The sequence below is a fragment of the Paralichthys olivaceus genome, chromosome 11, assembly GCF_024713975.1.
Source record: "Paralichthys olivaceus isolate ysfri-2021 chromosome 11, ASM2471397v2, whole genome shotgun sequence".
NCBI lineage: Eukaryota > Metazoa > Chordata > Actinopteri > Pleuronectiformes > Paralichthyidae > Paralichthys > Paralichthys olivaceus.
In genome coordinates, this window is record NC_091103.1 from 18,514,159 (window position 1) to 18,530,000 (window position 15,842).

At 38.6% G+C, this 15,842-nt stretch overlaps 2 protein-coding genes across 2 annotated transcripts in view; both read right to left on the bottom strand.

Annotated features, from left to right (window-relative positions):
* Positions 1–382: 382 nt before the first annotated feature.
* Positions 383–5,089, bottom strand: LOC109630307 (vacuolar protein sorting-associated protein 26B-like). The gene is made up of 6 exons (XM_020088430.2): positions 4,397–5,089; positions 3,266–3,422; positions 2,924–3,088; positions 2,608–2,783; positions 2,368–2,510; positions 383–1,468 (listed from the first exon to the last, which is right to left on the bottom strand). Exons 1-6 carry the CDS (start codon positions 4,617–4,619, stop codon positions 1,331–1,333), a joined length of 1,002 nt encoding a protein of 333 aa, XP_019943989.1. The 5' UTR covers positions 4,620–5,089; the 3' UTR covers positions 383–1,330.
* A 445-nt stretch (positions 5,090–5,534) lies between these two features.
* jam3a (junctional adhesion molecule 3a) overlaps positions 5,535–15,842 on the bottom strand; it is an 11,126-nt gene continuing 818 nt past the window's right edge. The window contains exons 2-9 of the mRNA XM_020088432.2: positions 9,733–9,804; positions 9,529–9,642; positions 9,169–9,321; positions 8,332–8,534; positions 7,700–7,799; positions 6,960–7,089; positions 6,795–6,846; positions 5,535–6,702 (exon numbers count right to left, since the gene is read on the bottom strand). Coding sequence (XP_019943991.1) covers positions 6,667–6,702; positions 6,795–6,846; positions 6,960–7,089; positions 7,700–7,799; positions 8,332–8,534; positions 9,169–9,321; positions 9,529–9,642; positions 9,733–9,804 — 860 coding nt within the window. The 3' untranslated portion in view covers positions 5,535–6,666. The remainder of the gene's footprint in view (positions 6,703–6,794; positions 6,847–6,959; positions 7,090–7,699; positions 7,800–8,331; positions 8,535–9,168; positions 9,322–9,528; positions 9,643–9,732; positions 9,805–15,842) is intronic.

Here is a 15,842-nt window from a genome sequence, read left to right on the forward strand (position 1 = left end):
CCTTCCAACTCTGTAAAGTAATTTTCTCTAAGATTTTGAACTTGAATTACAAAAAACCATTAACATCAGTCATAACCAGGATTTTTTATATGGAAATGATTGAAACATGTTTGAGTGAGCAAGTTTGCAGTTCTGTAACTGGTGTATAAGTAATTCATGGAGGACAACTTGGCTTCTTTAGTTTTCAGAGGAGCTGTTTTTATTTGAAAAAACACAATCAATTCTGGCCTATGTTGTGTGGCTCACCCGTGTGCTTTATGTTGCACGACGTGGTCAAACTGAAACTTGATCATGTGATGTTTTTATTATTTTGTCCCCCATGTCTCTTCATAACCACGTCAACACATTCATCTCTTCAACACCAACAATACAGACTCTGAGGTTTTTCCATTTGGCATCAATTTATTTGACTTTTGGGGACAAGGAGTAAGAGATTAGCATTTTGCAAAAGATATATCATTCTACTGTAACTTCTCTCGTGTTAAAATACTAAAATCATGTAAGAGGTGGGAGGATTTCATTTGCTTGATACACTGAGGCACAAATTTCAAGTCTCTAACAAAGATGATAAAGGACTTCAGACTATCAGATCTTAGTACAAACACTGTGACACTCTTTCCTAACACCACTGGAATGCCGAGGTAAAGCACATTAACATGAACGGTCATTTTGTGGCAGTGTGTTCTGTATTAACAGTGTACACAACCTAGATAAGGGTAACAGGATTCGTCTGGTCTTACGTACAGGTTTTTTTTGTTTTTAAATGTATTGGAAAATACTTTAAAATAAAAAGATTCCAGTTTCCACTTCCACTGTTTTTTTTATGCAAACACACAAACCCAAAGAGAAAAGGGTGTTCAGCAAGATATAGCAGTGCAAAGTCAGATTTCTTGACCTTATAGCAATGTTAGGAATGCATTTATTACACATGGAATGTCGGCCACATTCAGATGGAAATTCAGGACATTTAAGTTGCATTAATTAAGAGACAAATGAATCGATTTATCCCCAAAAAGCATGAAAATGTAACAAAAGGCTTAAAAATCCAAGAACTTCACATGAAACATTTTACACAGTGGACATCGCGACAGGTGATTAGTTTGATTCCCATAAAGAAAAAGGATAGTATTAATGTGGAAGGTGAAGACCAGCAGCCTGACGCCACTTTCAACGCCTCATGCAAACGGTTTCATTGGTCACATGTCTGTCTCCCTTCTTCCTCCCAAATAAAACAGCTGCTTGACGAGATGATGTACGGTTGAAGGGTGCCTTCGTTACTCCAACGCAGACGCTGATGAGTCTTGTGTGAGGAGAGAGGAGGGCGGCGGCTCTACCCGCTCTCCTCCTTCGCAGCCTGTTCCAGGGCGCTCTCCGAAGCGGCCGAGCCCTCGAACCGCTGAGATGCGATGACGGCCTGGTGAGACATGCTTTTCCTGACTACGTCTCCTTTCCTCCACAGTGTGATTTCCTGTAGAAGGAGAAAAGGTACGAGCAAGGAAGTATTTAGACTTAGCTTTATTATATGATTTATGTCTATGTGCACTGGTAAAAGTAATGTCATTGTATATTAAACTTAAGACCATGTCAATAACCTGTGATTTCTTGTCAGGGATCTCCCTTTTAAATTTTTTTTGGGTTGTGTTGATTTTAATCACATTAAAAGAACAAATATTCAGTAAACAGCTGAATCAATGGACAGAGGGAGATGCAAACGAGCCTGCATGACCACATCTGACACGGTAACATCTCAGTGCATTGTAGCTTTAACATAAATAAAGAAAATGGAGGGAATATTTTCTGATTTCCTCATCCTCCTATAAAGGTAAACTCAGTATGTTTGGGTTTTGGACTATGTGAGGATATCACCCTGGGTTTTTGTGGATGGTCATTTTTTTTTCTGACATTTTATTGATTTTAGTAATCATCAGAATAATCCATAATAAAATACCAGTTAGTTGCAGCCCTACTATCACTAAATAAATATTTAAATACAAAAAAGTCTCAGCTGGTTTCAGCTCTTTATCTGTTTGCAGATCGGCTCAATAGAACATCACACTGAGGAGCCGGCAGAGGAAAGCCTGTTAAATGTCCAGTTTCTTATTGGATGTTTCTATCTTGGGTCTTTACCATACACTATGTTAACTCAAGAAACCTTTGTGAAACCCATCCATGGGTATTTGCCATCTCCTAAGTAATCAGCTTTCTCCAGCAGAGATGTAACTGTATTCAGAGGGTCAGTGAAACCAGGTGCTATATTTGCAGGGATAATTCTAAACTCAGATCAGTGCCAGAAAAATTTCAGATTATTTGAATACATGCAAACACTAAGCACGAGAGAAGCCGGTCTCCCTTTCATCATGATCGTACCTGCTGTTTGAAGTAGCGTCGTTCCTCCTCATCGATCAACACCAGGTTCAGGTAGTAGCGCACTGAGAACTTCTTGTTGATGTCTCGCATCGTGGGAGTCAGATCATAACCAGCCAGAAATAACCGGATGGGAATGGATTCGCCTAAAATAAGAAGTACATGGTAACAGATTAGATAATGACTTATCTTAACTAAAAAAGTGTTTTATGTTTTTAAGTAACTTGAATCAGCTTTGTATACCTCGGACCGGAGCGCCGTCCATTATCTCGTACTTGGCAATTGTGTCATTTTCATGGTATACACTTGGGCCGGTGCCTGTTGTCTCACGTTTGATTATGTCAATCTCCATGTGCTTTATCTTAATCCTCACCAACAGGAAATAGATTTTTCCCACAATAACATCTTTCAGATGGTACCTGTCAAAAAATAAATACAGCAAAGATACAAGCATAGAATGAGAATTAGAGCTGTAAATAAATAGGTTAATATGTGTACACCCATTATTTATAAACAGCTGTTTGTCGGACACTTTAAATTGTACATCTTCCTTACTTACTTGGATTTGTTATACTCAAACTCGATGTGCAGACAATCTTCAATTCCAACCTCCATCTTAATGGAGGAGTTGAGTTCTGGGTAAGTGCTCAGTGTGTGGACCACGATGTCCATCTCTTTACTGATGTCATTTAGTCGTCTGATCACTGTGGCACGAAGAAAATATCTGCAAATGGAACAAAAAATAAAATAAGTTGCTATATTATCCATCAAACCCATAAAGTATATTTAGTGCTGCAAAGTAAATGCAACAAGTGTCAGTGACACCGCATGACAGGCTGGTTAGAGAGTGACATTCAGAGTCACTCATTTCACTGCCGGTTCAGTGAATGATCAAACTTACCTTAGCTTGACATTCTGGCCTGTGTAGGACTCGTAAGGTTTCTCAACATGAGTGAACTCAAAGTCGAAGGTCTGCGACTGAGTTATTTCACCAGGTCTCGCAAGATCTTTCACCAGCGAAACAAACTCATGATGGTTTCCTCTGTCGTAATACAGCTCTACAAAAGAAGAATCAGTTGATTTTATTATATGATTGCTTCTCATAAAGTACATTTTGAACAGATATATATCTATGATTTTTTTTATTTTATGTTACAATTGGGGATAAGGGCATTGTTTTTAGAGTTTCCCCCAAAGACTGTGTGAAAACAAAATGATGGGAGGAGGGGAATCCAGAAAGGGGAAGTGTTTTTGCTGCAGGATGAGGATTTTTTGGTAGGGAGAGGGAGTCGCTCCTATCTTCACTTCACATCTCAACAGAAAGCAGAACTAAATAGTCAAAGAAAATTGACAACTAATAACAGAAGGCAGAATTATACTACAGGAATATTAGTTAAAATTGTAAAGTATATTTTAAAATATGAAATGCATGCTAAGTTATTAAGACTCCTCATTGTTTCCCACAGTAATTCCACATTTATTGGTGCATGTATTGGTTCAATATATAGTGAGGTTTAAACTAAAGTTGCAACCATTTTGTGGAAGTTTGTAAATGTTTGAAAAAAAAGATTGTTGCACCAGTCAATGGTTCTATATTACTTTGTTATTGTGAGGATGGTGTTGCAGGTTCCCTAGAGGTTTGTGTCTTATAAAGATACGAAGTGAAAACACTGCTAACTGTTGTAGAAAGAGAATAAAAAGCAGCCAGAGTGTGATATTTAAACTTATTATGATTGTCATTTTCATCAATAGCAATATATAAAAGTTCAATTGACTAATTATGCACTGTCCAAGCACAGTGAGGAGGTTTAACACACTTGATCTGCCTCACAGAGCAAATGAGCAAAAACGACTAATTCATAAAATCATTTTGAATAATTATTAAGTAATAGGAATAAACAATAATGGTAGAAGAAGTAGTAAAAGTAATAGAGGAGGAACTAAGAAATAAAAAAGTGACAGTAATCGATATGAAGTGATGTAAACATTTCACTTTGAATTAGAATTTTTTGGGTGTGTGTGTTTTTTTGACCTATTTGACCAACAAACTCGATCTTGATGCCCTGGTGCTCCAGCCTCTTCCCGGGGCTCTTCAGCGTGACGTTCACCTTCCCACTCACGGTCTCTCCATCATAGAAGAGAAAGTACTTGTCCTTCTTTCCATCCTCGGTCTTGTGCTCCGCTTTCTTCCTCGTCTCGGCGTCATTGAGCACCACGTCGATGTCTGCACTTTGTCCGAAGCTGAAGAAACTCATGGTCACGTCACGCTCTCCTCTTATCTCGAAAAGAAGAAAAAAAAAACCCGACTGAGCGCAAACCGCAGCGGCTTGCTAACGTGGTGCAGAAGACAGCAAACACACAACCCAGCGGAGGCCTTCTCCTGCTCTGAGCTCACACAGCTACACAACTACACAGCTTCACCTGGAGGGCTCGAGGATGCTTCTCAGAACAACTCCACAGCAGCTACATGTCCGCGCTCGTCTCGAGGCTAAACGCGAAACGACGTCCGGAGGAAACGGGCAACAACGCGTCCATTAGCACGTTAGCTCTTGGTTTCCCCTTCCGTGCAGCTGAGCCTCGCGGCCTGCGGGTGCGACAGACACGAACAACAGCCTCACACCGAGGAGAGACGCGACATGTTTGTTTTCTCTGACACAGACTGTTGTCAAACCACCAGGAAGTGCGACACCTGTGTGAGACGACTGCTTCCGGGTGGAGCCTTTCAAAAGAAAACCAAAGGAAGACTGGCGGCCCGCACCGGAAGTGTGGACATCTTACACATGCGGTTGAAAACATCAATATTGTTTTCAATAGAATAATATCGATTGTTTGCATGCTCTTAGTACATGCAGCATGTAATCAATAGTAAACCTTTGGAGGCAGCAGCTTACTTGTATAGCAGTATTTGTACATGGTGGTATTGTGTGCGTGTAGTATACTGTAATACTAGGGTTTGAATATATCAGAAGTCATCGGTGTGTGTAGAAATGTTAACAACAAAATCCTGACTGCAAGTGATGTGTGCATAAATGTGTCAAGTCACAAAATTAAGAAATATTCAAATTGCCTTATTACTCCAGGCATTTTAAGCAGTTAAAAGTTTAGATACATTCTGTAAATCTGCATACCTACACCTGCCCTGCATCATACACAACCAAAAAAATGAGACATTTACAGTTCAATTGTATTTAATAGTAACAAAATAACAAGAACATGTAGAATTAATATCAAATGAACAGTGGACATTTTACAACAGTTCCTGAGTTGTTACACAAATCATTGACACAAATGTTTGAAATTAAAATAATACTGTTATTACTGATGGGTTTGACACTGCAGAAACACACTGAACAGTAAATACTGTACATTTATTTCCAACCAACAGTTTTATTGCCATATTTACAATAAGGTATGGTGTGCAGTGTATGAAAATCAAAAGATCAAAATGTTTGTATTTATGTACATTAAATACTGAATCAAAACTGGACAATATGTCCAATACTCAAGAAATTATTATTAAAGTACAGAAGGTCACTTATACACAGAAACAGTACTCTAAAAATCATACTTCACCACCTTTTATATTTCATGACGACTTTGCAGCATAGTGGGATACATGTTTTTTTTTTAATTCAAGGGTTAATCTGTACTTGCACTTACTTGTTATGTCTTTAAATATATAAAGGCTCATGAATTGTGCCATATCAGTCTGAGCTAATCAGCCTTTTTGCCGTCTGCTACTTGTTGTCTGTATAACGACAGTATGTACAAAATCATGTGTCTCCTCTTCCCCACTTGTAACAAACTGAGTAGAGAATGTAATGATCTTATGAACGAAGAAAATTTAGACAATTGCAGTGTACACAGTAAAAAGTTTAAGATTTATAAAAGAGGATTTGTCCAAAAAACAAGAAAAGAGGAACATAGCTTTGAGCATCTTTAGCAATAACACTGTAACAAATATCACAGCAGTAAAATGGTTTAATAATGATTTTAAAAAAATGGATAATGACTAAAACAAAAAATCTAAATGTAAAATCCCCAAGGTTTCAAATGGAAATTAGAATTAACAAAAGAAAAACAATGCTGTTACATTTATAAATATTGTAAAACAGTGCCACAAAAATAATATCAAAATTACTTTGGCAAGTTGGCTGATTTGATTTTAATGTGCCTCAGAGAATAATGTGCCATGTTCCACCTCTAACTTCAGCATCTGGAGCATCATTGTTGCAAATTAACCTCAACAGTTTTTGCTTGTGTATTTGATCCTTTTCTCCTGCATCTCTAACTCTAACCCCGTCAAATGATGAATGAACTCTTGTGGCGAAAATGGCCCTGTAAAAAAATAAGAATTACAAAAATTAGCATGTGAGGAATTAATGAGACATAAATTAAATTCTGTGTATGTTTCAACAATTTTTGTTTACCTCATCTGCATCACCATAGTCAACACCATCACTCTGTGCTGGCCAGTTGTAGCTGAAACAAATAGATACAAACAATTGAATTTCAATAAAAGAATTCAAATAGCGTAGAACGGATGACAAGATAACAAAGTAATCCTTTTTTTCAGAGCTGTAGTTTATACTCACTTATTTTCATTGTGACCTTTTTTGTGGAAACATCCACGTCTAAGGTAATGACAAATGGAAGCAGTCAAACAGAAGAATACAATCACTGCTCCAAAGCACTTGAGGAAAATCCCAAGAATGTCGACATCATCTGCAACAGAACAAGATATTATACCTTAACAGATTTGTATGTGTTCTGAAAAATGTCAGTGCAGTTTTATGATTTGTGTCCTTATCTATTTTGTTTACATGATGCTAAAATGACCACTTGACGAATGGTTTATCTTAAGGATTTGATAAAACATCAGATTCAGTTTCTTAATATCAAATACATTAAGATCCTCAGGGGGTCAAACTGTCCTGTCACAGTATAGATGATGCTGAATTCAAAACTGGCCTAGTCAGCTGGGACTTACTGTGTGGTTTTTAATTGGAAACGCAAGTTGGTTAGATAAATTATTGTTCTCTTGTTCAGTTGGGAAGATTAGGACACTAAAGGTTTGATCTTAAAAAGGTTCAACCTTTACTTAGGGTTTGACTACAAAAATGGATTTTGCTTTGTTTACTTTTCGTGTGTTTTGTGTAAGAAATGATAGTATCATCTCAACTCTTTTCAGCCTTCTTTGACTGAGGTCACTTTTTTACATTATAGAACCCCCAGGGCATATTTTTACTCAGGACATCTGGGCAAGACGTCTCAGAAACCATCTCACACCTTTGGATGTTTCAAATCTGTGGACAGGAAAACGCGTGTCACTCACAGACTTCCATCATTTGCATGGGACACTGTGCATGTCCTGCATCGTTCTTCGCCTGGCAGTAGTACTCCCCTGCGTCCTCCTTCCTCACTCTTCGAAATTTCTGTGGAGACATTTCCAGAAATATTTCAGTGCATTGACACACAGCACCAATGTCAAAGAATGACAGAGGTCTGCCTGTGGATAAATCCTTAATGTTTTTAACTGTTCTGTTACACTTTATGATACGGACATGAAATGTGTTTAGTAACACAGTAGAATTTCTACCAGTGTGTAAGTCTTTTTCTCAGTTATTATGTTTATGAAGTGAACCATAAACATATCACATCACCTTGGCTTTGGATGATTCATTATCCTCCTTTCATATGTGCCAGTTTTGGGTTTAGCTTCCCGACGGGCTATCTTTACACACATGGATTAATCCTGCTATTAGTCATATGATGGTTATGGGTTTATTTGGATTAAGCTGTTCACATTTACGTTAGATAAGCTGCCATTAAGTATTCTAGATGCTGAAGTCTCATCCATAAACAGGTCAGTCAGATACTTCCTCCTGCTTGACTGAGACCGATTCTTCTTTAAACAAGTCATAAACATACCAATAACAGACAACTCTACATCTCTGTCTGTCTTACCAGGCCTCCAGTGTCGGGGTTGATGCTGTATGAGGAGTTGAGCAACTTGGGGCTGTTTTTTGGATCCTGAGGAAGCTCCTCATTGTTGTGGAACCAGCGGTACTGAGGAGCAGGGTAGCCCTCGTTCTCCAGACATCGCAGCTCTGTTGACGTTCCCACTGTGACCGCCTCTGGCACGCTGCACCGTGGTATAACAGGTTTCACTGTGCAAAGACACACATCAGTCAACAACAGGCTAAACACATACAACAACCAACTGTTTTGGTTTTTGACTAGTTGATGCATAAAATATCACAATGAAACACCGTGACACATTAATAGAGCCTGGAATAATGACATAAAACAGTAGTCCAACTTTTAGGGAATAAACTTAACTATTTTCTTAATGAGAGAAGAGAAAATTGATAATGCTCTTATCTCTGTACAGGACATATAGAAGATTTTTTTTATTGTCACATTGGGTTAAATAAATAAAGATAATATCTACATATAGTAAAAAATAAATAAATTAAGTAATTAAAAACTATAATTTTAATAATCGGATGCATACAGTAATACAATAGTACAGAAATATATTTACAACAATAAAATAAGAATTACACCTATTTATTTAGAATGTATCTCAAACTATTGCTATAAAATTTCCTTTAACCCCACAAATGATAAAATATGATTTCCATAATAATATAAAAACAAAGACAAGCAACTACATTTTAGATTTTTGAAGTGCAGTGTAATTTTCGGTTTGTCTGCTGACAAGCAATAATGTGAGTGTAGATGTGGTGCAACCATTTATCAGTGGTGGGTATCTCTCTACCCAGTGTCGGCCCACCGTACCTCTCACTGCAAGACTAATAAGTATCTCATCAAAGTCCCTTTGATCATCGATGGCGGCCACCTCACAGCGGTACTCTGCAGTGTCAGAGCGAGTGGTGTTGAAGATCAGAATGTTGGCTGGCTCCCTGAGCTGAGCTCTCTGCTCCAAGTCCCCTTCACAGAGAAGAGAAAAAACACTTAACAATTTCTCATTCAAATACACAGCGTGACACTTCATGCAGCAAAAACAGAATCCGGAGCCAACTTCTTTCAAGGTACCATTCATTCAATCTAAGCATTGAGCCCTGAGACACTGTTTTGCAATTCCGTGCTCTGCAGGCTGATATGGTTCTTTAAAAAGAGAGTTTCTGAATGGCTTACCTGCTATCTTGTTTTGGAAGTACACATAACTGGGGACACCGTTTTTAATCTTTTTCCACTCAATCCTTGGGTTGTTTGTTGAGATGGACTCTATTAAACAGGTCAGTTCGATGGCTGTGGAGGAAACAAAAAGCGTGCGAGCAGGAGTCAGGAAGAGAAAAGCTACTTTGGCACAAATATGTTTGTGATTTTCCAGCAACTTACGCTCAAACTCATTTGCCCACACAATCTTGTCCGTGGTTCGAAGGGTTACCCCGACTGATGATGGAATTTGGCCTGTGGAAAATAAAAAAAGACACAAAATGAGTAACGCTGACAGCATACACAAGCATTAGCAGACATTATCTAGTGGGCATGTTGCCTAATAAACAGAGGATTAGACAGATAAATTTAGAAACTAAGAGAGTGTGAGAGGCTTGGGATTCAGTTTAGGGCAAACATATCTTATTAATTAATTCCCATTTCTGTTTAAGAGGATTATAACCTGGGGCCAAAAAGTGTAAGTTTGGCACATAGTGTTTTAATATAAACTGACTTTGAGTACAAATATTCAAGCTTCAATATTTGATTTCTTTCTTTTGTAGTGGTTAAGGGTAAATAATTCAGTTGGTGATGTTTCATTGCAAGTAAGAGCAGGTTTTAAAAGTTAAATTGCTGCAATAAAATATTAATACAGTGCTATCTGTAAATATGTAGACAGTAATACAGATCTGTTATTTCGATTTTTCTCCAGCACACTGCATTTGGACTGAAACCCTGACCAAGGTTAAAGCGCTGACTTTCAGCTTTTCAGCCTTTTTCTTTGAGGTTGTCACCGCGCATACTGAAGAGCCTGTGTAGGACGGTTTTCATACACAGTCCCTCTGTGTGCTGCCCTCAGGCCAATGCAGCAGGACGGAAACAGTGAGCGAAAAAACAGTGCGACTGAGAAACCCTTTCCACTCTACAGTCATTTTGTTTCAATTAGGGAAGAAAAACTGCAGAAATCAAGAGGGACTTGAGTATTTGTGCAAAGATAAAATGGCTGTAGCTAGAGGCTAATTAATCTGTTAGTATCCATATTAGGTTTTTTAGGTTTTTCCCTTTTCTTTATTGTGTTGTGCCTATAAAAGATCTGTTAAAGGCCAAAGTCAGTGGTACAGAGAGTCCATCTCTCCCACAGAAAACACTGCACCTGAAGAAGCTGAAACACCTTGTTTGCATTCCAGGCTTTTATTTTCCATAACGCATCACATGACCACCTATCAGCTAATTTGACCCGAAATTGGTGTTGCAGACCCATCGCCATTGTTACCATGGCTACAGCAGTGTTTGCAGCTGATCAGGAAGCCTCTAGGTTAGGAGTGTGACATTTTCGACACACGCTTTGAGCAGATGACCAATCAGAGCAGACTGGGCTTTTTGGGCCAACAGCTAAAATGGAGCGTTTCAGACAGAGGCTGAAAAGAGGCGATGATGCAGCAGTGTATGGTCTGAGACAAATAACGCATGGTTTGAACTTATAAACCTATTTTGATAGACCCCTGTTAAAATTATAAAACTAAGTGAGTAAATTATGGAGACGTCTACTGTATCTCATAGCAAGCAAGTGTATATCCAAAAATATCTAACCATTCACAAATCCTCCTTAATTATGACACAGTAAAGTTACCAAAAAAAGATGACCGATCTTGTGCAATGTGGTTGGTGATGCTTGTTTTCTTTCCCTTTTTAATGTATTTGTGAGCATTTGAATCAGGAGGACATAGATCTCACTCGTGTTTGGGTGATGAAACATCTCTGACTAACACCTGGGAGCAGTCAATGATGCATCACCCGCTAGAGCAAAGTGCTACCATTTCATTTCTGTAAAAATATTTCCAGTATTTGATCCAGTGTGTGCTATTATAGCATTTTTGAAATGTCGACTTTGTGGAAGGGTTATGCAATTTTTACATTGTTATATAACAAATTCGGGCCAAACGGTAGTTTAAAAGCCACATATGCCCTAAGACATTAAAAGATACAAGAGTTACTTGCTTCACTAAATTGTGATGCTAAAATACTCTGAGCTTCAGTGAATAAATAATTTATAGAATTCCCCAAACAAAGCTAATGCAAAGGCACAGACAGAACGCAACAGTGGGACTGTGCTTCCGTTTTTAACATATTTAATCAACATCATCTCAACATCATGCCCCCTGGTTCAAACAACACATGACATATACTTATTTTAAGTTCCTTGCTTGAGTGAACTCCTTAAAGCAATCAGTGTTATTTCGTAAATGTCACATTATAATAACAAGAGGCATATTTCACAAGTTCAGTAAAAACTGGGCCAGTACAAAGCCAAGTTAAGCGTTAAATTAGAGAGTCGTGGGAAGGCGGGGGACGACAACAATAAATTAGGGGAATGTGAAAATTATAATTTCAGATGTACTCAGGACTCAACAGTGTGTTTGGTTTAAAATGCTGAAAATAAATAAGCACGTTGGTCCCGTACACTCAACCTACTGTGTCTGTGACGCTTCCAAATGTTGTAATTGCTGGGTATACATGGAACTAACAGCCCCCATGCTGAGTAATGATGGCCTCCATGTGGGGTCATATGAAGGGTTTCAGATGAAGCAGAACGTAGACAATAACAGTCATCAGGCTTTGAGCAGGGATTCTGCTCCTGTTGGCCTGAGGCACTCGGAGCCACTCGAGGTATCTGTTCGAAGCGGCCTTGTGAGCACACGAGTGACCCTGAGATGTGCAGTGTGACTTGGAGCAACGGGGAGCGAGCGTATAGCTGATGCTCAGCCTGCAAGTGATGTAAACATGGGTCCTGCCAAGGCATCCGGTCATACAAGCACAGCTGCGGACACTGATGAGATCTGACTCCCAGGTCTCAGCTTCCGTCCCTGTTGCTGACTTTCCCACCCTGTGCATCAAGAGCTATTTTTACCCCAACTGTGACTGGACATCCTGAGAGACACAAAAAAGTGCTCGTCCAGCAAACGCTCGCTTGACATATGCATATAAAACAGACAGGCGTTGGGGGGAGGGTAAATTGAAGGGACCCATTTTCAGGACAGAAGGGAAACTAAAACTCTGTATGATATTGGCCATTTAATAAAATCTGATGCAATCACAGTGGAAAATATTGCGTTACAAAAACAACAAAAACAAATGCGCACTAAAAGAGTTTTAGGCAGTGTCTCATGTGTCAGAGTCCGTTTGTTTTTGTAAAGCTCTCTGGAACTCTGATAAAAGGTCATTGGAGGAGACCTTTGTTGCATGTGACCTCCCCCGCGTCCATTTGGCCAAAAATGTCCTGAAAATGAACTAAAAAACTTTTCTGTCTTTATTTTTGCAGTATTTAAAGGGCTTTACTGTAGATGTAGTCTACAGAGGATTGAGTAGATACAAGGAAAACCAAAATCCCAAATTAGCAACAACCAGGCAGTATTAACATGATTTTAGTGAAGGTTTATCCAAACAAAACAAAACTAGGCCGTGGGAAAGACTAACCACAGTCGATTAACAAGACAATGTGCAGCTAATTACTAATACAGGCTTAGAATAAATGCATTCATACAGCCAAGCTTGGACCCCCAGTGACACAATGTAGGCTGAGGAGAAGACAATATTTTTGAATTATGGGAATAATCTCAGCGCCTGCTGGAAAGCGAACAGAGGCTGGATTTTAATCCCTCTGCTATTGTAACGCAGAGACAATACAGGTCTATAGCCCGTTCTGAGGGAAACACACTCCTAACTAGCCACATTCTGCAATCCTCTTATGGGCTAAATGTGAAAACAACCACCCATCCCCATCCCTGCAACAAAAAGTTGTTGATCCAGTGCATCTATAAAAAGCCAGTTTCCCAGACATTCCAGTGCAGTCTGCTGCAAATATGCTAAAGGCAGAGTTAGCTGTGAGCAGACAGGGAGAGGAGTGAGGACATGGACCGGTGGGATTCACAGCATAGTGGAGTGAGTGTGTAATAACAATTAATCACTCCAGTAGATTAGAGGGAGACAGTCATGTTTTCATAAATAATTGAGGGATATGTAAGAAAGAGAAACGTGAACTGTACTTTGCTCTTGTGTTTTCTAAAGACGCCTGTGGACAGAAAAACTCACAACACTGCAGGATCCCACACAGAGAGATAATGTAGCTCCAGTAGATTTAATCTCTGCAGTCCCACTGACGCATCAGACTACAAGTATTGAATAAACATTACAACTATATCAATCAGAATGTTTTGGGGGTTTTATGTACAAAACATCAAAAATAGAAAAAAAAGGTTTCATTATTTGACGCCGATAACTAATAAATCACTTAAGTCATTTAAAACACAAAACTACCAATGATTCTCTCACTCCAGCTTCGCAGATGTGAAGATTTGTCTTCATTTTTATATACGACTGTAAACTCATGTAAGCAATTCTTATTTTGCTCTGTGGGAAATACATTTTTCACTGACATCTTACTCCAAAATAACTCAAGGATGGAGGCAACAAGGACTTAATTTAATAATTCAACTTTATGCTCTACTGTGTCCCAATAACATGAAGCATGAATTTAAGAATACTAATTCTGTTTCATCCTCATTATTCACCCCCAAAGACAGCCTGTAACTTAAGGACAGAATTTTCTATTAATCTATTAATATTAGTCAAAAACATGACTGCTTCTATATTTCTGAGCTATAAGGTCGGACCTGTTTCAGCGCCAAAGCAGTATCAACAATCTAATAAATGCAAGATTTGCCTGTCAGCCTTCTCTTAGTCATTAAATTCACACTTTGCAGAAGACCTGGGTCAAAAGTTCAGCCTTTACAGATTTAATTTTCATGGTGTAACTGACCGACTCCACAAATTTTTATTGAGCACCAGCAGCAGGGTGACCTCACAGCAAATGCAAACCAGGCTGGATGCAACACATCGCTCAGCAACCGCCACATTGATCAACTCAAAAGCTCCAGCTGTTTTTAAGGGCAGGCACCATGAGACATGTCACCTCTGCTGCGCGGCCTCACCATGACTGACTACATTTTCAACTGACGGCCTCGACCTGCGGCCCTGACAACACCCCACCCTCCGCCATCAATCACCACGTGATCACCAAAGGTCAGTACACAATCGTGTTTTTTCAAATCCATCACTTGGACGGGATTCGAGCTGGTTAGAAAGATGACGTTCAAATTTTGGGTTTTATTGGTTATGACCGATAAGTAGAGTTGAAACCATTTATAGATAATTTGATTGACCATAATAATTGACCAGCAACTATTTTGATACCTGATTAATCATGTGAGTAATTTCTCAAGCAAAAATGGCCCTTTAATATAGGTCCTGAAATGTGAGGATTCTGTTTTACATCACAGAATTCCAAATATGTTTAGGTTTCAAAATTACAATCAAATTGAAAACAGCCTGTTACAGACTGACGTTTAATACACCAAACAAATAACCGATGACGCAACATTGGCAGTTATTAGTGGATCGATGATAATAATCCTTAGTTGCAACCTGAACCAAATGGTGCGCACACAATGTCACATTCTGACCAGGCACCAGTTATAAAGGTTTTGACAGGACAGGAGACCAACTCATTCTTACTTATTCATTAACACTTTGTCATATTATTACAAAATGATCAATCCATGTACCCTTTATTGATGGTTTAACATTCATAACTGTAGACTTACACCTGCCTTAGCGCAGTTCTCCTCATGTATTTTAGTGCAACCCTGTCCCCCGTGCTACAGGAAGATTTTTCACATCATCAACAACTTGGTCAACAAAAACCCTGGGTTCACTACATATTTAATGTTTGTAAAGATGAATTGAAACCACTATTATCAGACACAATGGACCTTTTATTACTGAATGTTGGGGGCTTCATCTTGCACAGGAAAGCATCTTTTCTCATTAATAGTGGACGGTTCTGTCTGACTACCAGTTCTTTGGACCATTTATCTACAACAAACGAATCCGTATTATTAGATTAACCTGTAAATATTCACATTGATGAGCTGTTGACTAATTTCAGCTCTTAAGTACTGAGTGGTCTCTGGATGATTAAAGAAATAATGAAACCATCATGTAGTGATGGAGGTTAAATCTGACCATTAAGTGAGAAATTCTTCATATATATATTACATTTATAAATAAAGGCATTGGATTAGACTTGAATATTCAGTTACCCATTTCATCTCACTTCTGAAGACACTTCTCTATAAAAATGCTTCTATGTCTATTGCTTTTATTATCTGTATTTGTATTACTAATATTTGTAAGTTTTATATCGTTTGTTGTAAAGCAGTTTATTAATTTTGGTC